Source organism: Protopterus annectens, chromosome 7.part0 (genome assembly GCF_019279795.1).
Source record: "Protopterus annectens isolate FY-2018-M chromosome 7.part0, PAN1.0, whole genome shotgun sequence".
Lineage (NCBI taxonomy): Eukaryota > Metazoa > Chordata > Ceratodontiformes > Protopteridae > Protopterus > Protopterus annectens.
The window spans coordinates 141009158-141034278 of record NC_056739.1 but is presented as its reverse complement, the minus strand read 5'-3'; the positions used below and the strand labels follow the sequence as shown (position 1 = coordinate 141034278).

Here is a 25121-nt window from a genome sequence, read left to right as displayed (position 1 = left end):
CCTGCTCACCAGTCCACAGGACATCAAAGGGAGATGGAAGGAGCAACAACCTGCTCACCAGTCCACAGGACATCAAAGGGAGATGGAAGGAGCAACAAACTGCTCACCAGTCCACAGGACATTAAAGGGAGATGGAAGGAGCAACAACCTGCTCACCAGTCCAAAGGACATCAAAGGGAGATGGAAGGAGCAACAACCTGCTCACCAGTCCACAGGGCATCAAAGGGAGATGGAAGGAGCAACAACCTGCTCACCAGTCCACAGGACATCAAAGGGAGATGGAAGGAGCAACAACCTGCTCACCAGTCCACAGGGCATCAAAGGGAGATGGAAGGAGCAACAACCTGCTCACCAGTCCACAGGACATCAAAGGGAGATGGAAGGAGCAACATCCTGCTCACCAGTCCACAGGGCATCAAAGGGAGATGGAAGGAGCAACAACCTGCTCACCAGTCCACAGGATATCAAAGGGAGATGGAAGGAGTAACAACCTGCTCACCAGTCCACAGGGCATCAAAGGGAGATGGAAGGAGCAACAACCTGCTCACCAGTCCACAGGGCATCAAAGGGAGATGGAAGGAGCACCAACCTGCTCACCAGTCCTCAGGACATCAAAAGCACATGGAAGGAGCAACAACCTGCTCACCAGTCCACAGGACATCAAAGGGAGATGGAAGGAGCAACAACCTGCTCACCAGTCCTCAGGACATCAAAAGCACATGGAAAGAGCAACAACCTGCTCACCAGTCCACAGCATATCAAAGGGAGATGGAAGGAGCAACAACCTGCTCACCAGTCCACAGGACATCAAAGGGAGATGGAAGGAGCAACAACCTGCTCACCAATCCAAAGGACATCAAAGGGAGATGGAAGGAGCAACAACCTGCTCACCAGTCCACAGGGCATCAAAGGGAGATGGAAGGAGCAACAACCTGCTCACCAGTCCACAGGGCATCAAAGGGAGATGGAAGGAGCACCAACCTGCTCACCAGTCCACAGGACATCAAAGGGAGATGGAAGGAGCACCAACTTGCTCACCAGTCCACAGGACATCAAAGGGAGATGGAAGGAGCATTCCCAGCAGTTTCCAAATGAAGAAACCCCCCCAAATGGGGTGACTAGTAAGAGTTCTATTTTTTTCTTTTTGGGTCTTTAAACAACATGTAAAGAAAATGTTTGCTCTGAGCAATCTTCCTTTTATTCATAGACATACTGCAGAGAGGCATAGAAGTACTCTGCACATTATGACTTTTATATTGCAATTCTGGGTCTCTACTCATAGGTGTGGATCACTAGATCCATAATGGTGATTGTGTACAAATGTACCCACACTCGTACCAATGCAAGGAAGACTGCCCAGAGACCAAACATTTTCTTTACATGTTGTTGAAAGCATCAGGTTGCAAAAATAATGTATTTGTGGTTCAAATAATGATAAAAGACAAACACTTGAATTAGGAATCAGACTTTGTGAGTAAGAATTTGTAAGAATATTGGAGAAATCAATAAAGCAGCTCTTGCACAGAAAATGTATACAAGAGAACATATAAAAAAGTGGAACATAAAGATGTGAAAGTTAATTATTAAAGATAAAAAGAACTATTAGCAATGATAAGAGTTATAGATATTTATAGGGAGAAGTTGGTTAAATAAAATTATATTACACTACGGAGAGGTGAAGTCCATGCATCCTGAAAATGATCCACTAGCAAAAACATTTCATGAAACATTACAATGTGCTTAAATTACAAATGAGAGTGTTAAATCACTGGTAGCACTTATGTGCCATCTAGGGTAACAATTTAACAGCTACAATACAAAAAAAGTAATCACTTTTTGTAACATCTGCAAAGGGGTCTAAACTACGAACAGTGTACATGAAGAACTTGCAAGGGGTGGCACTGCCCTCCTTAAAAGAGGCTGAACTGTTATAACAGCAAATGGTGAGGAAAGAAACACACGGTGATGTGCAGTTCCAGACGTTTTTTCTTACAAATTACATGCGATTCAGCATTCCAAAAGCAAATATTCTCTAATATGCTCCATTTCTGCTACATGAAGCAAGAGACCCATTTGTAAGTCCTTCAAACACATTTGAGAGCACTATTGATGTTACATTGCATTTCAGCCAATAACTGAGTCTTAATTACTACTAACCCAAAAATCAGAAAGCTGCAGCAGATTGCTAGAGTCCTAGCCTTCCCAAAAGCTCCCCAAAAATCAATTGCTTGCAGAAAAACTTAACATTTAAATTTTTTAGATATTTTAAATCATGCACTGAACTTTGAAACAATTAAATCTGTTTTGTTTATATTCATAATGTACACAGAACAGGACCCACATACACACACAAATGGTTTTGCCATCCAGCTGGCCTTTACTTTCCCCATAAATGCATATGCATATTTGACAAAGTCTCTGGAACTTCACCTTAGTTTCGGTTCTGAGAAAATGGCATTTTAGGCATTTTAGCTTCAGCATGCAGTGAATTATTTGCGGATGCTCACATTACTTTACTGCCATATGCAAACTTACATCCACTCAATATATTATTCGTTCTCTCTCTGGAACTACTTCCAAACCTGAATCACTAACTTGATATTGAAACTTTGCATATATTTAAACTTGGCACCTATTAAAACAATGCATAAACAGTTGCTGAATCTCATACATGTGAATCTAAACACTTCAATGGCACAAACTAAACTTAAAAAATATATGTATAACTGTTAGAGATCAAATAATTTCCACTGCATTTACAGTGATCTAAATGGTGCCTGCATGCAGAGGTACTGTAACATTGGATGCGGGGAATGCAGCACATGCAAAACTTTTTTTTTTACTCAATAACCTTCCTTGTTCACTGACAGTTTTAGCAGAATGTTCATATACTGCTGTTTTCAAATGTCAGAAGCATCAAACTAATGTGCACCTTACTATTGAAGTAGAAATATGACGGGCAGTCTCCCAAAAATAAATGAATATGAAGAGCTTACATCAAACTAATGTGCACCTTACTCCTGAGTAGAAATATGACGGGCAGTCTCCCAAAAATAAATGAATATGAAGAGCTTACATCAAACTAATGTGCACCTTACTCCTGAGTAGAAATATGACGGGCAGCCTCCCACAAATAAATGAATATGAAGAGCTTACATCAAACTAATGTGCACCTTACTCCTGAGTAGAAATATGACGGGCAGTCTCCCAAAAATAAATGAATATGAAGAGCTTACATCAAACTAATGTGCACCTTACTCCTGAGTAGAAATATGACGGGCAGTCTCCCACAAATAAATGAATATGAAGAGCTTACATCAAACTAATGTGCACCTTACTCCTGAGTAGAAATATGACGGGCAGTCTCCCAAAAATAAATGAATATGAAGAGCTTACATCAAACTAATGTGCACCTTACTCCTGAGTAGAAATATGACGGGCAGTCTCCCACAAATAAATGAATATGAAGAGCTTACATCAAACTAATGTGCACCTTACTCCTGAGTAGAAATATGACGGGCAGTCTCCCAAAAATAAATGAATATGAAGAGCTTACATCAAACTAATGTGCACCTTACTCCTGAGTAGAAATATAACGGGCAGTCTCCCAAAAATAAATGAATATGAAGAGCTTACATCAAACTAATGTGCACCTTACTCCTGAGTAGAAATATGACGGGCAGTCTCCCAAAAATAAATGAATATGAAGAGCTTACATCAAACTAATGTGCACCTTACTCCTGAGTAGAAATATAACGGGCAGTCTCCCAAAAATAAATGACTATGAAGAGCTTACATCAAACTAATGTGCACCTTACTCCTGAGTAGAAATATAATGGGCAGTCTCCCAAAAATAAATGAATATGAAGAGCTTACATCAAACTAATGTGCACCTTACTCCTCAGTAGAAATATGACGGGCAGTCTCCCAAAAATAAATGAATATGAAGAGCTTACATCAAACTAATGTGCACCTTACTCCTGAGTAGAAATATGACAGGCAGTCTCCCAAAAATAAATGAATATGAAGAGCTTACATCAAACTAATGTGCACCTTACTCCTGAGTAGAAATATGACGGGCAGTCTCCCACAAATAAATGAATATGAAGAGCTTACATCAAACTAATGTGCACCTTACTCCTGAGTAGAAATATGACGGGCAGTCTCCCAAAATTAAATGAATATGAAGAGCTTACATCAAACTAATGTGCACCTTACTCCTGAGTAGAAATATGATGGGCAGTCTCCCAACAATAAATGAATATGAAGAGCTTACATCAAACTAATGTGCACCTTACTCCTCAGTAGAAATATGACGGGCAGTCTCCCAAAAATAAATGAATATGAAGAGCTTACATCAAACTAATGTGCACCTTACTCCTGAGTAGAAATATGACGGGCAGTCTCCCAAAAATAAATGAATATGAAGAGCTTACATGAAACTAATGTGCACCTTACTCCTGAGTAGAAATATGACGGGCAGTCTCCCAAAAATAAATGAATATGAAGAGCTTACATCAAACTAATGTGCACCTTACTCCTGAGTAGAAATATGACAGGCAGTCTCCCAAAAATAAATGAATATGAAGAGCTTACATCAAACTAATGTGCACCTTACTCCTGAGTAGAAATATGACGGGCAGTCTCCCAAAAATAAATGAATATGAAGAGCTTACATCAAACTAATGTGCACCTTACTCCTGAGTAGAAATATAACGGGCAGTCTTCCAAAAATAAATGAATATGAAGAGCTTACATCAAACTAATGTGCACCTTACTCCTGAGTAGAAATATGATGGGCAGTCTCCCAACAATAAATGAATATGAAGAGCTTACATCAAACTAATGTGCACCTTACTCCTCAGTAGAAATATGATGGGCAGTCTCCCAAAAATAAATGAATATGAAGAGCTTACAGGCTACAAATCTTCTGACAACTTTTAATCTGTGGTGTTTATAGAATAAGCACAACTCCTACATATACAGACCTTGGAAAACACATTTACTGTACTGAAATGGAGCTTTCCAAAAAGTTATTAAACTCAGGACAAAGTACTTCAGCAGCAGTGAAAATGTGAAGCATTATATTTTTAAGCAGTGTTGGAACAGAGTAGGATGAAGAAGCAGTGTTTTAGCAATATTCTTACTGCAACGATGAATGGAAGAGTGTTATCAGCAGTTTCAGCTGTGTTACAGTACTGATACATGCAGGTCAGCTATTTCAGTCTTTGAAAGGTACATAAATGGGCAACTACACAGAAGATAAAAACTATACTGTTGCATACTGAAGAGAACTAATTTGGTTTTCACCAACTCAAATTTGAAAACACTTTGTAAATGAATGACAAAGTTACGTGTTAATCAGAGATAAGTAGATTTCAGTGCTACATAAACTACTGATATTACTCCAGTTCAGAATAATTTGTCAATCTCATTTTCACAAACTTGAATTTAACAGTTTGGAAGTCAACAACTGTTTATTCCATTGTTCTAACAGCTGCCCTTTAAACCCTCTCCCCAACAAAAACATCAAAAAACAGGCAAGCTGGTGGCATAAGCCTAACAGATTTTGTAATTTTGAAACAGTTAATAAATAAACAAAAAATAAAAGTAATACTCACCAAGTTCATTGCCTGTATTAACAGAAAGAAAATATTTAATGTAGCTGTGTAAGTTCAGATAAATACAACAAAATGCAACTATTTTCTGCAACACATCTATGTTCTAATTAAAGTTACACTCATTTGATGGGATGCCACTGTTTTATAAAACAAAGACACTGCTCCCTATCCATATTCTTTACTATGGTATCACAAAAAATCAAACATCCTTGCATCCAAGCAGAAGGGTGGGCAGACCCAAGCCCATTAAGAAAACAGGACTAACTAAAGCCTGCTGTAAGATTTCACTACTGTACTTTTTCTTGATCCTGGGGGGAGGGAGGCTACAAGTCAGAGCACAACTATAATCCAGGGTCTATCCTCAACACAAATTCACAGCTGTCCTGCTTTGACAGTGGTTTAGCTAATACAAGACTGCAAATGCAGCTTTTTTGTTTGCCATAATGGTGATGGGTTCGTTGGAGGGTGATTAAGTCAGGAAAGCATGCTGGTCCAGCAGGAGGTACCAGTGTATTTTGTGGCTGTGTCATCTTCCCAAGGGTGTGAGAATAAGTTAAGTAACCCCACACATGCAGCAGTAAGTACCCTCAGGGCGCAGAAGTATATTAAACCTACTCCTTAACTACACTGGCACCGCAGGCAGCAGTAAGAGTCAGGACGCTGTATATCTATAGCACCAGTGTAAGGTGCAGACATACAGTGGATATAATAAGTTTACATACCCGTTAAAATGCCAGGATTTTGTGCTATAAAAAAATGAGACCACAATAAATCATTTCAAAACTTTTACCACCTTTAATGTGACCTATAACATGTACAATTCAACTGAAAAACAAATCTGTCACAGGAAAAAAAAAAAAAAACGTACAACACGCTGGTTGTATAGGTGTGCACACCCTTAAACTAATACTTTGTTGAAGCACCTTTTGATCTAATTACTATATATATATATATATATATATATATATATATATATATATATATATATATATGTATGTATGTATATATATATATATATATATATACATATATACATATATACATATCACAAAAAAAACTGTCATTTTAACAGGGGTGTGTAAAATTTTTATATCCACTGTAGGCTGAATGTAACAACACATCCTCACCATGGAATTCAGCAGACTTCATGGTAGTACCATTACTCCAAGAGTGCAGGTACACATTTACTAACCTCTATGCTTCTGATGATGCCCTTCATGGTAGTACCAGTACTCCAGGAGTGCAGGCACACATTTCCTAACCTCTATGCTTCTGATGATGCCCTTCATGGTAGTACCATTACTCCAAGAGTGCAGGTACACATTTACTAACCTCTATGCTTCTGATGATGCCCTTCATGGTAGTACCAGTACTCCAGGAGTGCAGGCACACATTTACTAACCTCTATGCTTCTGATGATGCCCTTCATGGTAGTACCAGTACTCCAAGAGTGCAGGTACACATTTACTAACCTCTATGCCTCTGATGATGCCCTTCATGGTAGTACCAGTACTCCAGGAGTGCAGGCACACATTTACTAACCTCTATGCTTCTGATGATGCCCTTCATGGTAGTACCAGTACTCCAGGAGTGCAGGCACACATTTACTAACCTCTATGCTTCTGATGATGCCCTTCATGGTAGTACCAGTACTCCAAGAGTGCAGGCACACATTTACTAACCTCTATGCTTCTGATGATGCCCTTCATGGTAGTACCAGTACTCCAGGAGTGCAGGCACACATTTACTAACCTCTATGCTTCTGATGATGCCCTTCATGGTAGTACCAACACTCCAGGAGTGCAGGCACACATTTACTAACCTCTATGCTTCTGATGATGCCCTTCATGGTAGTACCAGTACTCCAGGAGTGCAGGCACACATTTACTAACCTCTATGCTTCTGATGATGCCCTTCATGGTAGTACCAGTACTCCAGGAGTGCAGGCACACATTTACTAACCTCTATGCTTCTGATGATGCCCTTCATGGTAGTACCAGTACTCCAGGAGTGCAGACACCCATTTACTAACCTGCATGTTTCTGATAATACCCTTCATGGTAGTACCAGTACTCCAAGAGTGCAGGCACACATTTACTAACCTTCATGCTTGTAATGATACCCTAGTGGCATAACTACAGCTTCTACATCTCCACAGTGGAAGTGTTAACACCTCGATGGCTGCAGATGCACATTCACTATCTTCCATTATTCCCCTCACACTCCAGCTGTAAATAAGCAGAGTTAATGCATATTCTTTGGCTCTGCAGACACTCTAATGCATTCAAATGCATCTATATATGGACTCAGTGTGTACCCTATTATTCTTGCAAATACCCTACAGTTACTATATGTGAAGACAGTGGAGTTGCCCGGCCAACCGAGCAGCACAGAAGCAGAATTCAATGCCAACAGGACAGTTCATAAGACAGTGGGATCAAAGCAGCTTATGAGATCGGAAGAGTTTTATGTGTTGGGGGTACACTGTAGGCTGCTGTCTTTTTGAGGCAACACTGTAATGTAGACCAGTGACACAAAAGAAGAGTACCCGTCTATGATGTAATGCAGGCCAGTGACACAAAGGAAGAGTACTCATCCATGATGTAATGCAGGCCAGTGATACAATGAGTACCCATCTACAATGTAATGCAGGCCAGTGATACAAAGAAACAGTACCAGTCTATGATGTAATGCAGGCCAGTGAAAAGGCCAGTGATACAAAGGAAGAGTACCCGTCTACGATGTAATGCAGGCCAATGATGCAAAGTAAGGGTACCTGTCTATGATGTAATGTAGGCCAGTGATGCAAAGTAAGGGTACCTGTCTATGATGTAATGCAGGTCTATGATACAAAGGAAGAATACCAGTCTATGATGTAATGCAAACCACTGATACAAAAGGAAGGGTACCAGTCTATGATGTAATGTAGGCCAGTGATACAAAGGGAGGGTACTTGTCTATGATGTAATGTAGGCCAGTGATACAAAGGAAGGGTACCCGTCTATAATGTAATGCAGGCCAGTGATACAAAGTAAGGGTTTCAGTCTATGATGTAATGCAGGTCAGTGATACAAAGGAAGAATACCCTTCTATGATGTACTGTAGGCCAGTGATACAAAAGAAGGGTACCAGTCTATGATGTCAGTGGTCTAGTTGTAAGAGGATCATCATGCGCTGGGGATGACAGAGATCTAACATCAGTGGTCTAGTTGCAGGGGGATCATCATGGACTGGGGGTGAGAGAGATCCAATGTCAGTGGTCTAGTTGCAGGGGGATCATTACGGGCTGGGGGTGACAGAGATCTAGCAGCCAGTGGTCTCCTCTTTGTTTTCATGAGGGATATAGGATGAGATGAAAAAATACAGTGGAGACCTCCCTTTCCACTGCAAGCCAACAGAAGCACTGATAACCATACAACAATTATACAGGGAAAAGATGGGTCACCTTGGCCAAACTAGGTCTGGCAGGCAGGAATCAACGTGGGGGTTCACAAGTGGCTGCTATGCATTCCTATCCTTATGAAACATTCAAACATACCAAACAAGTCTCCAAAACAGAAATGGAAAACACCAGTTGTCCCAGCAGTTGTCTAAATGCAGAGCTGCAGTGTTAACTGCCTCTCAGTAGAGAGCAATTGCTTGATGATGGGTTATATGCTACACAGTGAACCAAGTAACAGACTATGGTACATGGGAAAACAGCTGGCAGTTTACGGAGGTCAGCAGGCCTGGACCTCACCTCAACACACACACAAAAGTCACATTATTAACCAAAAAAACAGGTTACAATTGAACATTGCTCACATTCTCTTTAATTCTAGATAATAATACCAGATTCTTCTGTGTCCTGTACCAAACATGTTCTCAGGAATATTAACAATGCTGTGCATTCTACAGCAAATGTGTGCTCACAGCAGTGACATAAATGATGCTGTACATTCTGTAGCAAACGTGCTTGCAGCAGGGACACAAACAATGCTGTGCATTCTATACCTAACTACCTAACATGCTCAGAGCAGGGACACAAACAATGCTGTGCATTCTATACCTAACTACCTAACATGCTCAGAGCAGGGACACAAACAATGCTGTGCATTCTATACCTAACTACCTAACATGCTCAGAGCAGGGACACAAACAATGCTGTGCATTCTATACCTAACTACCTAACATGCTCAGAGCAGGGACACAAACAATGCTGTGCATTCTATACCTAACTACCTAACATGCTCAGAGCAGGGACACAAACAATGCTGTGCATTCTATACCTAACTACCTAACATGCTCAGAGCAGGGACACAAACAATGCTGTGCATTCTATACCTAACTACCTAACATGCTCAGAGCAGGGACACAAACAATGCTGTGCATTCTATACCTAACTACCTAACATGCTCAGAGCAGGGACACAAACAATGCTGTGCATTCTATACCTAACTACCTAACATGCTCAGAGCAGGGACACAAACAATGCTGTGCATTCTATACCTAACTACCTAACATGCTCAGAGCAGGGACACAAACAATGCTGTGCATTCTATACCTAACTACCTAACATGCTCAGAGCAGGGACACAAACAATGCTGTGCATTCTATACCTAACTACCTAACATGCTCAGAGCAGGGACACAAACAATGCTGTGCATTCTATACCTAACTACCTAACATGCTCAGAGCAGGGACACAAACAATGCTGTGCATTCTATACCTAACTACCTAACATGCTCAGAGCAGGGACACAAACAATGCTGTGCATTCTATACCTAACTACCTAACATGCTCAGAGCAGGGACACAAACAATGCTGTGCATTCTATACCTAACTACCTAACATGCTCAGAGCAGGGACACAAACAATGCTGTGCATTCTATACCTAACTACCTAACATGCTCAGAGCAGGGACACAAACAATGCTGTGCATTCTATACCTAACTACCTAACATGCTCAGAGCAGGGACACAAACAATGCTGTGCATTCTATACCTAACTACCTAACATGCTCAGAGCAGGGACACAAACAATGCTGTGCATTCTATACCTAACTACCTAACATGCTCAGAGCAGGGACACAAACAATGCTGTGCATTCTATACCTAACTACCTAACATGCTCAGAGCAGGGACACAAACAATGCTGTGCATTCTATACCTAACTACCTAACATGCTCAGAGCAGGGACACAAACAATGCTGTGCATTCTATACCTAACTACCTAACATGCTCAGAGCAGGGACACAAACAATGCTGTGCATTCTATACCTAACTACCTAACATGCTCAGAGCAGGGACACAAACAATGCTGTGCATTCTATACCTAACTACCTAACATGCTCAGAGCAGGGACACAAACAATGCTGTGCATTCTATACCTAACTACCTAACATGCTCAGAGCAGGGACACAAACAATGCTGTGCATTCTATACCTAACTACCTAACATGCTCAGAGCAGGGACACAAACAATGCTGTGCATTCTATACCTAACTACCTAACATGCTCAGAGCAGGGACACAAACAATGCTGTGCATTCTATACCTAACTACCTAACATGCTCAGAGCAGGGACACAAACAATGCTGTGCATTCTATACCTAACTACCTAACATGCTCAGAGCAGGGACACAAACAATGCTGTGCATTCTATACCTAACTACCTAACATGCTCAGAGCAGGGACACAAACAATGCTGTGCATTCTATACCTAACTACCTAACATGCTCAGAGCAGGGACACAAACAATGCTGTGCATTCTATACCTAACTACCTAACATGCTCAGAGCAGGGACACAAACAATGCTGTGCATTCTATACCTAACTACCTAACATGCTCAGAGCAGGGACACAAACAATGCTGTGCATTCTATACCTAACTACCTAACATGCTCAGAGCAGGGACACAAACAATGCTGTGCATTCTATAGCTAACATGCTCAGAGCAGGGACACAAACAATGCTGTGCATTCTATACCTAACTACCTAACATGCTCAGAGCAGGGACACAAACAATGCTGTGCATTCTATACCTAACTACCTAACATGCTCAGAGCAGGGACACAAACAATGCTGTGCATTCTATAGCTAACATGCTCAGAGCAGGGACACAAACAATGCTGTGCATTCTATAGCTATCATGCTCAGAGCAGGGACACAAACAATGCTGTGCATTCTATAGCTAACATGCTCAGAGCAGGGACACAAACAATGCTGTGCATTCTATAGCTAACATGCTCACAGCAGGGATACAAACAATGCTGTACATTCTATAGCTAACATGCTTACAGCAGGAACATGAACGATACTGAGAATTCTATAGCTAACATGCTCACAGCAGGGACATGAATGATGCTGTGCATTTTACAGCCAACATGCTCAACAGCAGGGACACAAACAATGCTGTGTATTCTATAGCAAATATGCTCACAGCAGGGACACGGACTTTGTTGTGCATTGTATGGTAAACATGTTCACAGTAAGGATATGAACAATGCTGTGCATTCTATAGCAAATGTGCTCACAGCAGGGACATGGACTACATTGTGCATTGTACGGTAAACATGTTCACAGTAAGGATATGAACAATGCTGTATATTCTATAGCAAATGTGCTCACAGCAGGGAAATGGACAAAGGTTTACATTCTATTGCAAACGTGCTCACAGTAAAGACACAAACAATGCTGTGCATTCTATGGCAAACATACTCACTGCAGGGACATGGACAACACTGTGCATTCTATGGCAAACATACTCACTGCAGGGACATGGACAATGCTGTGCATTCTATAGCTAACATGTACTCACTGCAAAGACATGGACAATGCTGTGCATTTTATGGCAAACATGTACTCACTGCATGGACATGGACAATGCTGGGCATTCTACAGCTAACGTACTCACTGCAGTGACATGGACAACGCTGTGCATTCTATGACAAACATGTACTCACTGCAGGGACACAGACAACGCTGTGCATTCTATAGCTAGCATGTACTCACTGCAGAGACATGGACAATGCTGGGCATTCTATAGCTAACATGTACTCACTGCAGGGACATGGACAAAGCTGTGCATTCAATGGCAAATATGTACTCACTGCAGGGACATGGACAAAACTGTGCATTCTATAGCTAGCATGTACTCACTGCAGGGACATGGACAAAGCTGAGCATTCTACGGCAAACATGTACTCACTGCAGGGACATGGACAACACTGTGCATTCTATGTCAAACATGTACTCACTGCAGGGACATGGACAACGCTGTGCATTCTATGGCAAACATGTACTCACTGCAGAGACATGGACAATGCTGTGCATTCTATGGCAAACGTACGCACTGCAGGGACATGGACAATGCTGTGCATTCTATGGTAAACGTACTCACTGCAGGGACATGGATAATGCTGTGCATTCTATAGCCAATGTACTCACTGCAGAAACATGGACAATGCTGTGCATTCTATGGTAAACATGTACTCACTGCAAGGACATGGACAATGCTGTGCATTATATGCAAATATGTACTCACTGCAGGGACATGGACAATGCTGTGGACTCTATGGCAAAGATGTACTCATTGCAGGGACATAGACAATGCTGTGCATGCTATGGCAAACATACTCACTGCAAAGACATGGACAATGCTGTGCATTCTATACCTAACGTACTCACTGCAGGGACATGGACAATGCTGTGCACTCTATGACAAAGATGTATTCATTGCAGGGACATGGGCAATGCTGTGCATGCTATGGCAAATATGTACTCACTGCAGAGATATGGGTAATGCTGTGCATTCTATGGCAAAATGCACTCACTGCAGGGATATGGACAATGCTGTGCATTCTATGGCAAACGTACCCACTGCAGGGAAATGGACAATGTTGTGCATTCTATGGCAAACATGTACTCACTGCAGGGACACGGGCAATGCTATGCATTCTACAGCTAACATGTACTCACTGCAGGGACATGGACAATGCTGTGCATTCTTTGGCAAACATGTACTCACTGCAGGGACATGGACAATGCTGTACATTCTATGGCAAACATACTCACTGCAGGGGCATGGACGATGCTGTGCACTCTATAGCTAACATGTACTCACTGCAGTGACATGGACAATGCTCTGCATTCTATACCTAACATGTACTTACTGCAAGGACATGGACAATGCTGTGCATTCTATAGCTAACATGTACTCACTGCAGGGACATGGACAATGCTGTGCATTCTATGCAAACATGTGCTCACTGCAGGGACATGGACAATTCTGTGCACTCTATGGCAAATATGTACTCACTGCAGGGACATGGACAATGCTGTGCATTCTATACCTAACGTACTCACTGCAGGAACATGGACAATGCTGCGCATTCTATGGTAAACATGTACTCACTACAAGGACATGGACAATGCTGTGCATTATATGCAAACATGTACTCACTGCAGGGACATGGACAATGCTTTGCATGCTATGGCAAATATGTACTCACTGCAGAGATATGGGTAATGCTGTGCATTCTATGGCAAAATGCACTCACTGCAGGGATATGGACAATGCTGTGGGGACACGGGCAATGCTGTGCATTCTACAGCTAACATGTACTCACTGCAGGGACATGGACAATGCTGTGCATTCTATGGCAAACATGTACTCACTGCAGGGACATGGACAATGCTGTACATTCTATGGCAAACGTACTCACTGCAGGGGCATGGACAATGCTGTGCATTCTATAGCTAACATGTACTCACTGCTGGGACATGGACAATGCTGTGCACTCTATGGCAAAGATGTACTCATTGCAGGGACATGGACAATGATGTGTACTCTATGGCAAAGATGTATTCATTGCAGGGACATGGACAATGCTGTGCATGCTATGGCAAATATGTACTCACTGCAGAGATATGGGCAATGCTGTGCATTCTATGGCAAACATGTTCTCACTGCAGGGAAATGGACAATGTTGTGCATTCTATGGCAAACATGTACTCACTGCAGGGACACAAGCAATGCTGTGCATTCTATGGCAAACATGTACTCACTGCAGGGACATGGACAATACTGTACATTCTATGGCAAACGTACTCACTGCAGGGGCATGGACGATGCTGTGCATTCTATAGCTAACATGTACTCACTGCAGTGACATGGACAATGCTGTGCATTCTATACCTAACATGTACTTACTGCAAGGACAAAGACAATGCTGTGCATTCTATAGCTAACATGTACTCACTGCAGGGACATAGACAATGCTGTGCATTCTATGGCAAACATGTAATCACTGCAGGGACATGGACAATGCTGTGCATTCTATGCAAACATGTACTCACTGCAGGGACATGGACAATGCTGTGCACTCTATGGCAAATATGTACTCACTGCAGGGACATGGACAATGCTGTGCACTCTATGGCAAAGATGTACTCATTGCAGGGACATGGACAATGCTGTGCATGCTATGGCAAATATGTACTCACTGCAGGGACATGAACAATGCTCCACATTCTATGGCAAATATGTACTCACTGCAGGGATTTCGACAATGCTGCACATTCTATGGCAAACATGTACTCACTGCAGGGATATGGACAATGCTGTGCATTCTATGGCAAACATGCACTCACTGCAGGGACATGGATAATGTGCATTCTATGGCAAACATGTACTCACTGCAGGGACATGGACAATGCTGTGCATTCTATAGCTAACATGTACTCACTGCAAGGACATGGACAATGCTGTGCATTCTATACCTAACATGTACTCACTGCAGGGACATGGACAATGTTGTGCATTCTATAGCTAACATGTACTCACTGCAGGGACATGGACAATGCTGTGCATTCGATGGCAAACATGTACTCACTGCAGGGACATGGACAATGCTGTGCATTCTATGGCAAACATGTACTCACTGCAGGGACATGGACAATGCTGTGCATTATATGGCAAACATACTCACTGCAGGGACATATACAATGCTGTGCATTCTATAGCAAATGTACTCACTGCAGGGACATGGACAACACTGTGCATTCTATCGCAAACATGTACTCACTGCAGGGATATGGAAATGCTGTGCATTCTATAGCAAACGTACTCACTGCAGGGACATGCACAATGCTGTGTATTCTAAGGCAAACATGTACTCACTGCAGGGACATGGACAATGCTGTGCATTCAATGGCAAAGATGTACTCATTGCAGGGACATGAACGATATGGTGCATTCTATGGCAAACATCTATTCACTGCAGGGACATGGATAATGTTGTGCATTCTATGGCAAACGCACTACTGCAGGGACATGGACAATGCTGTGCATTCTATGGCTAACATGTACTCACTGCAGGGACATTGACAATGCTGTGCATTCTATAGCTAACATGTACTCACTGCAGGGACATGGACAATGCTGTGCATTCCATGGCAAACATGTACTCACTGCAGGGACATAGACAATGCTGAGCACTCTATGGCAAACATATACTCACTGCAGGGATATGGACAATGCTGTGCATTCTATGGCAAAATGTACTCACTGCAGGGACATGGACAATGCTGTACATTTTACAGCTAACGTGCTCAATGCAGGTTCATGGGCAATGCTGTGCATTCTATGGCAAACATGTACTCACTGCAGGGACACAGACAATTCTGTGCATTCTACGGCAAACATGCACTCACTGCAGGGACATGGACAATGGTGTGTATTCTATAGCTAACATATACTCACTGCAGGGACATGGACAACGCTGTGCATTCTATGGCAAACACTCACTGTAGGGACATGGACAAAGCTGTGCATTCTATGGCAAACATACTCACTGCAGGGACATGGACAAAGCTGTGCATTGTATGGCAAACTTGTACTCACTACAGGGACATGGACAATGGTGTGTATTCTACAGCTAACATATACTCACTGCAGGGACATGGACAACGCTGTGCATTCTATGGTAAACATGTACTCACTGCAAGGACATGGACAATGCTGTGCATTATATGCAAATATGTACTCACTGCAGGGACATGGACAATGCTGTGCACTCTATGGCAAAGATGTACTCATTGCAGGGACATAGACAATGCTGTGCATTCTATGGCAAACATGCACTCACTGCAGAGACATGGACGATGCTGTGCATTCTATGGCAAACATGTACACACTGCAGGGACATGGACAATGCTGTGCATTCTATGGCAAACATACTCACTGCAAAGACATGGACAATGCTGTGCATTCTATACCTAACGTACTCACTGCAGGGACATGGACAATGCTGTGCATTCTATACCTAACGTACTCACTGCAGGGACATGGACAATGCTGTGCACTCTATGACAAAGATGTATTCATTGCAGGGACATGGGCAATGCTGTGCATGCTATGGCAAATATGTACTCACTGCAGAGATATGGGTAATGCTGTGCATTCTATGGCAAAATGCACTCACTGCAGGGATATGGACAATGCTGTGCATTCTATGGCAAACGTACCCACTGCAGGGAAATGGACAATGTTGTGCATTCTATGGCAAACATGTACTCACTGCAGGGACACGGGCAATGCTGTGCATTCTACAGCTAACATGTACTCACTGCAGGGACATGGACAATGCTGTGCATTCTATGGCAAACATGTACTCACTGCAGGGACATGGACAATGCTGTACATTCTATGGCAAACGTACTCACTGCAGGGGCATGGACAATGCTGTGCATTCTATAGCTAACATGTACTCACTGCAGTGACATGGACAATGGCAAAGATGTACTCACTGCAGGGACATGGACAATGCTGTGCACTCTATGGCAAAGATGTACTCATTGCAGGGACATGGACAATGATGTGTACTCTATGGCAAAGATGTATTCATTGCAGGGACATGGACAATGCTGTGCATGCTATGGCAAATATGTACTCACTGCAGAGATATGGGCAATGCTGTGCATTCTATGGCAAATGTACTCATTGCAGGGAAATGGACAATGTTGTGCATTCTATGGCAAACGTACTCACTGCAGGGACACGGGCAATGCTGTGCATTCTATAGCTCACATGTACTCACTGCAGGGACATGGACAATGCTGTGCATTCTATAGCTAACATGTACTCACTGCAGGGACATGGACAATGCTGTGCATTCTATGCAAACATGTGCTCACTGCAGGGACATGGACAATTCTGTGCACTCAATGGCAAATATGTACTCACTGCAGGGACATGGACAATGCTGTGCATTCTATACCTAACGTACTCACTGCAGGAACATGGACAATGCTGCACATTCTATGGTAAACATGTACTCACTACAAGGACATGGACAATGCTGTGCATTATATGCAAACATGTACTCACTGCAGGGACATGGACAATGCTGTGCACTCTATGACAAAGATGTATTCATTGCAGGGACATGGGCAATGCTGTGCATGCTATGGCAAATATGTACTCACTGCAGAGATATGGGTAATGCTGTGCATTCTATGGCAAAATGCACTCACTGCAGGGATATGGACAATGCTGTGGGGACACGGGCAATGCTGTGCATTCTACAGCTAACATGTACTCACTGCAGGGACATGGACAATGCTGTGCATTTGATGGCAAACATGTACTCACTGCAGGGACATGGACAATGCTGTACATTCTATGGCAAACGTACTCACTGCAGGGGCATGGACAATGCTGTGCATTCTATAGCTAACATGTACTCACTGCTGGGACATGGACAATGCTGTGCACTCTATGGCAAAGATGTACTCATTACAGGGACATGGACAATGCTGTGCATGCTATGGCAAATATGTACTCACTGCAGAGATATGGGCAATGCAGTGCATTCTATGGCAAACATGTTCTCACTGCAGGGAAATGGACAATGTTGTGCATTCTATGGCAAACATGTACTCACTGCAGGGACACGAGCAATGCTGTGCATTCTATAGCTAACATGTACTCACTGCAGGGACATGGACAATGCTGTGCATTCTATGGCAAACATGTACTCACTGCAGGGACATGGACAAAGCTGTGCACTCTATGGCAAAGATGTACTCACTGCAGGGACATGGACAATGCTGTGCATTCTATGCAAACATGTACTCACTGCAGGGACATGGACAATGCTGTGCACTCTATGGCAAATATGTACTCACTGCAGGGACATGGACAAAGCTGTGCACTCTATGGCAAAGATGTACTCACTGCAGGGACATGGACAATGCTGTGCATTCTATGCAAACATGTACTCACTGCAGGGACATGGACAATGCTGTGCATGCTATGGCAAATATGTACTCACTGCAGGGACATGAACAATGCTCCACATTCTATGGCAAATATGTACTCACTGCAGGGATTTCGACAATGCTGCGCATTCTATGGCAAACATGTACTCACTGCAGGGATATGGACAATGCTGTGCATTCTATGGCAAACATGCACTCACTGCAGGGACATGGATAATGTGCATTCTATGGCAAACATGTACTCACTGCAGGGACATGGACAATGCTGTGCATTCTATAGCTAACATGTACTCACTGCAAGGACATGGACAATGTTGTACATTCTATGGCAAACTTACTCACTGCAGAGACATGGACGATGCTGTGTATTCTATAGCCAACATGTACTCACTGCAGTGACATGGACAATGCTGTGCTTTCTATACCTAACATGTACTCACTGCAGGGACATGGACAATGTTGTGCATTCTATAGCTAACATGTACTCACTGCAGGGACATAGACAATGCTGTGCATTATATGGCAAACATGTACTCACTGCAGGGACATGGACAATGCTGTGCATTCGATGGCAAACATGTACTCACTGCAGGGACATGGACAATGCTGTGCATTCTATGGCAAACATGTACTCACTGCAGGGACATGGACAATGCTGTGCATTATATGGCAAACATACTCACTGCAGGGACATATACAATGCTGTGCATTCTATAGCAAATGTACTCACTGCAGGGACATGGACAACACTGTGCATTCCATCGCAAACATGTACTCACTGCAGGGATATGGAAATGCTGTGCATTCTATAGCAAACGTACTCACTGCAGGGACATGCACAATGCTGTGTATTCTAAGGCAAACATGTACTCACTGCAGGGACATGGACAATGCTGTGCATTCAATGGCAAAGATGTACTCATTGCAGGGACATGAACGATACGGTGCATTCTATGGCAAACATCTACTCACTGCAGGGACATTGACAATGCTGTGCATTCTATGGCTAACATGTACTCACTGCAGGGACATTGACAATGCTGTGCATTCTATAGCTAACATGTACTCACTGCAGGGACATGGACAATGCTGTGCATTCCATGGCAAACATGTACTCACTGCAGGGACATAGACAATGCTGTGCACTCTATGGCAAACATATACTCACTGCAGGGATATGGACAATGCTGTGCATTCTATGGCAAAATGTACTCACTGCAGGGACATGGACAATGCTGTACATTTTACAGCTAGCGTGCTCACTGCAGGGACATGGACAATGCTGTGCATTCTATGGCAAACATGTACTCACTGCAGGGACACAGACAATTCTGTGCATTCTACGGCAAACATGCACTCACTGCAGGGACATGGACAATGGTGTGTATTCTATAGCTAACATATACTCACTGCAGGGACATGGACAACGCTGTGCATTCTATGGCAAACACTCACTGTAGGGACATGGACAAAGCTGTGCATTCTATGGCAAACATACTCACTGCAGGGACATGGACAAAGCTGTGCATTCTACAGCTAACATGTACTCACTGCAGGGACATGAACGATACTGTGCATTCTAAAGCCAACATGCTCACAGCAGGGACACAAACAATGCTGTGCATTCTATAACTAACATGCTCACAGCAGGAAAATGAATGATAATGTGCATTCTAAAGCTAACATGCTCACAGCAGGGACATGAGCGATACTGTGCAGTCTACAGCCATCATACTCATAGCAGGGCCATGAATGACACTGTTAGAAAAATATGTATTAATATGTGTATGCTTAATGACAAATTAATAATCGAGTGTTTTTAATATGCTTTTCATTCTATTTCTTATGCACTGTGATTTATACAAATTGAGTTTCACACGAGACCAAAATATGCCTTATTGAAACTGCAACATGCTTACTGAAACTTGCAAGTTGCCCTCTGACCTAGTAACTGCTAGCACAGCAATATTCTTGTTTATGCCTTGTGGAAATGTACTTGAGAAGCAGGTGTTAATCTGCTAGGTCAGAAGCATATGAATAGACAATATACCATTGAATAAATGTAATGATTCCAGACAAACAGCCTTGTTCAGAGGATGGGAACCTCTGCAGCTGCAGTAGTTTAGAGATAAGTTAGACAAAGGCTTATTAGAGAAATGAACTGCTAGCATTGTGTTCGATTTAGCTATAGTATCTTGAATGTAACATAACAAGTATCTAACTGAAAGTAACCAAGGTCATGTTGTTTTCCTCAGGATGTTTCACATAAAAATTGTTTAAATCAGCAGAAAATCATGGGAAAGATGGTCAGCAGATGATGACCGAAAGGTGGTAATTCGTTACGTCAGCATGGTAGGACAGGATTAATTTGATAACCTATAAAAATGAATGCATTTCCTGTTTCTGGTTAGACAAACTCTGTATGAGCACGTTTTTGGTCTCCTTGCTGCAAGATTAAAGTGCCTTAACCTGAACCTACCGTGTTTTGATCATTTTTAAAGTATATTTTTCCTTTGACAGATTGGTCCTTCGGACCGGAAAACGTATCTCTCGCTCTGGACCTAGGTCAGAATTGGGCCCGGTGGCATGCATCCGTACGGAGAAGAGGCCAAATCGGCTCTTCTGCTTTGAAAGACCTCCGACTGAATTGTCGTTCGAAAGAGGCCAGCCACTGTTTCTGATCTGGGATTGGAGGATGAGTCAACGATCCTGTGGATCAACTCACGGAGGGTCAGGTAAGGAGGAATTACCTTATTTTGTTTCAAGATCAGGGACTAGTTACAGAACTATTTTTTTTTTTTGTCAGGTAAATTGCTTATGCAAATTAGAGACAGAAGAAGGTGTTACTGTTTTTTGTCATAGATCACGGATACAGAATAGGTAGACAGTTATTCTAGATAAACTGTGAAAAAGGTGTAGATTTGTGGTACCACATGATAGAAAGAGTTACGTAACAATTTACAGCTTAGCTAAGACACCAATGGGAAATCAGTGCACAAACAGTTCCTGGGACACGCCCCTAACTGAAGACGCGAAGTATATGCAATTACAGCGTTCCGATAATGTTAAATATTATACCAAATGGGTCGATAAGTACAAATTCGAGAGTAATTTAGATAAACTCGCACTTATGAAACTTGTAAAACAGTTAAAAATAGACGCAAAAGGCAAATTAAAAAAGCAGAGACAATTAGGAGTCCCTCAGGTGCACAGGTGGCTTGAGGAAGCAAATCGTAGGGAGCAAAGAATTAAAAACTCAAAAATGATGTTTTTAGACAAAGAAGATAATAATTTAGTAATAGCAACGGCCCCTCCTTCGCCCCCTCCACTTCCGTTACCAGAATATGAAGCGAGTGGACGAGCTAATCCACCTCCGCTATACCCAGCTGTCCCTGCAAAAGCACAACCGTTTGTCAGGGATCCCATCGAGACCAGGTCTCGAACACACGACTCGAGGAGGGAAATTGAATTAAATGAGTTAAATAGAGCATCACAAGCTATGAGTGAAGAAGAAATATGTCCGCTCATAGAAGTACCGAATCCTCAGGCAGAACAGGATCTGACTCTTTTAGTTTATAGACCGTGGACACCGGAAGATATCCAGAAAGCCACAGAAGGTATTCCCCACCCAAAAGTGAATTTTATGAAGTTTTTAGAAGATTTGCAGGGTATAAGATTAAGTTACCATTTGAATGGAGAGGAAGTAGAAAAAGTAGTTAGACAAATTGTAGGTCCAGATTGGCACATGATTTGTGGCAGCTGGAATCCTCGTGACGCACAACATAGACCACTCCCACATACTGACGCAGAACTGGATGGCAGAGTGAAAGGTCTGACAGACCGAATCTCTGAAAAGTGGAAGCCTAGGGCTGATTGGACTTGTATTAATTAATGCATACAGCAGGAAAAAGAGACAGTAGATGGGTACTATGCCAGATTATTAGAGTGCTTTAACAATCATAGTGGCATGACAGTTCCTGAAAATCAAGCGAATGATTCCCTGTATGAACAACAATTGAAAAACGCATTTTTGAAAGGGTGCATTGCACCTATTAGTAGCTTCATTACGAAGCATATGATAGATCATCGAACAAGTAGGTTACAAGCCTTACTTGAATATGCTAGACATGCAGAAAGACATTTTAATAGTAAAAAGAAAAAGAAAACCCAAGTATTTTCAGCAGAAGATGGGTCAGAAGTATTTGTAGTACAAACTGGGAAAAAGGGTAAGAAAAATACCCAGGGAAATAAACAATCTGACAAACGATCAGAAGATTTCGAAGAAAGAAAGAAAAAGGGTGAGTGTTTTAAGTGCGGGAAAAAAGGACATTTAGCAAGGGATTGCAGGCTAAATAAAAAGGCGACTACAGAAAATAAGGAAGATGAGGAATGACTATATGATAGTCAGGAATCATTGGGTGAAAGTGAGCAGGAAAAGGTAAGTGTAAATGTGATAGCAGGAGAAGAGGATGTGACACAAGGGGTAGAGGATGTATATGAATACACAGACATAGAAGAAAATGAAATTTTGGACCTAGCTCTTTTGAGCTTAGACCTTTACTTAGCAGACACAAAACCAGAAGTGACGCTTCTGGTGGAGGGGAGGAAAGTTAAATTTTTGTGTAACTCAGGGGCTTCACGCACCCTGATACACCCTTCCAAACTACCGGAAGATACAGAATCACCAGACTATATACTAGTGAAAGCAGCTAACGGACAGCTATATCGGGAGCCACTCTCCCGTGACATTACAATAATAGACCCTGTTTCAGGGATGACTCAGAAAAGTAAAATTGTAGTTTCTGCAAAATGCCCAGTGAATCTTTTGGGTAGAGATTTAATGCAGATATTTGACATAGCAGTAGTTCCAACCATGCAGGGTATGGAAGCACAGCGACAAATGGACACTTTTGTAGTGCGCCCGGAGGGTGAAATGCATTACTGGTACAGCCAGGACTTGGTTACGACTGGTCCAGGGGCAGTAACTGAAGAACTAATGAATGTAGCTATCAGCAAGTTCCCCTCCCTCGACAATGACAAACAACATTTGTTGCATTGTACTCTATATTACTGTAATAGACCAGGTCCTGATAAAGATTATGAACAAGAACTGCTTCAGAACCATGCAAACAGGCTGGTATTGCAAAATTTGTACTGGGATGCAGAAGGGAACAGTGTAGCAAGCTGTTCATTGCCCCAGGAATTCTTAACACTCTACAAATCTAATCGACTGCCCCATGTTAGTTTGACTAAGAATAAAACTTTAAAATGGGTAGACTTAGGTGAGAAAGTCACGAGGTGGGAAAAACAGACAGAACTAGAACTCTCAGAACAAGGAGTACAGAAACAGAAATTGAATTGGATCACACAGACACACCCAGCTGTACACTCCCAGGCTAGTGAGGATAGCTGAGTATTACTATTATTGGAAGAAGAGGAAAAAGCCTTGCGAGACATACCAGACATGCTCTGGTCAGCAGGGAAATCAGATGTAGGACTAATACGAGCAGCAGGACCAGTTACCATAACGCCAAAGTCAGCCCTTGAGAAAGGATGCAGAGGTATGAATCAAACCTATCATAGCAGCCTTACTTAAGGAAGGAGTCTTAATAGAATCCCCTGATTCACCATGTAATGCACCTTTATTTCCTGTCAAGAAAGCAAACGGGGAATGGCGTATGGTCCAAGACTTACAAGCAGTAAACAATGCAGTTATACCTAGAGCACCAACGGTGCCAGATCCACATACCTTACTGAATGATTTAAAGCCAGAACAGAAATATTTTTCAGTGGTGGACATAAGTAATGCATTTTTCTCGATACCGATACACCCTGACAACCAATATTGGTTTGCATTTACATTTCAGGGAAAGCGATACACATATACCAGATTACCGCAGGGGTATTGTGAAAGTTCAACGATATTTGCACAAGAAATGGCAAGCAACCTGGCGCGATTTATCCCACCGAAAGGTAGTCAGATTCTACTTTATGTAGACGATATTCTGCTGGCAGCCCCCACCCAGCAAGAATGCAAAGAAGACACGATAGCTTTGTTACAATTTTTAGCTACTCAAGGTCACAAAGTAAACAAGGACAAGTTACAGCTTTGGAGAAAACAAGTTAAATACTTAGGATATGTAATATCCAAAGAAGGTAGAATATTAGATGAAGACAGAAAAACAGCGATTTTACAAGCACCCAGACCAACTACCAAGAAGGAAATTATGTTCTTCCTGG

The 25121-nt window shown here is 42.3% G+C and overlaps 1 protein-coding gene across 1 annotated transcript in view; it reads right to left on the bottom strand.

Annotated features, from left to right (window-relative positions):
• Positions 1-25121, bottom strand: part of TEAD3 (TEA domain transcription factor 3) — a gene marked incomplete at its 5' end in the record, with an annotated part of 391612 nt that overhangs the window by 346977 nt on the left and 19514 nt on the right. The window contains 1 exon segment of the mRNA XM_044076584.1: positions 5622-5633. Within this exon segment, the coding sequence (XP_043932519.1) occupies positions 5622-5633 (12 nt within the window).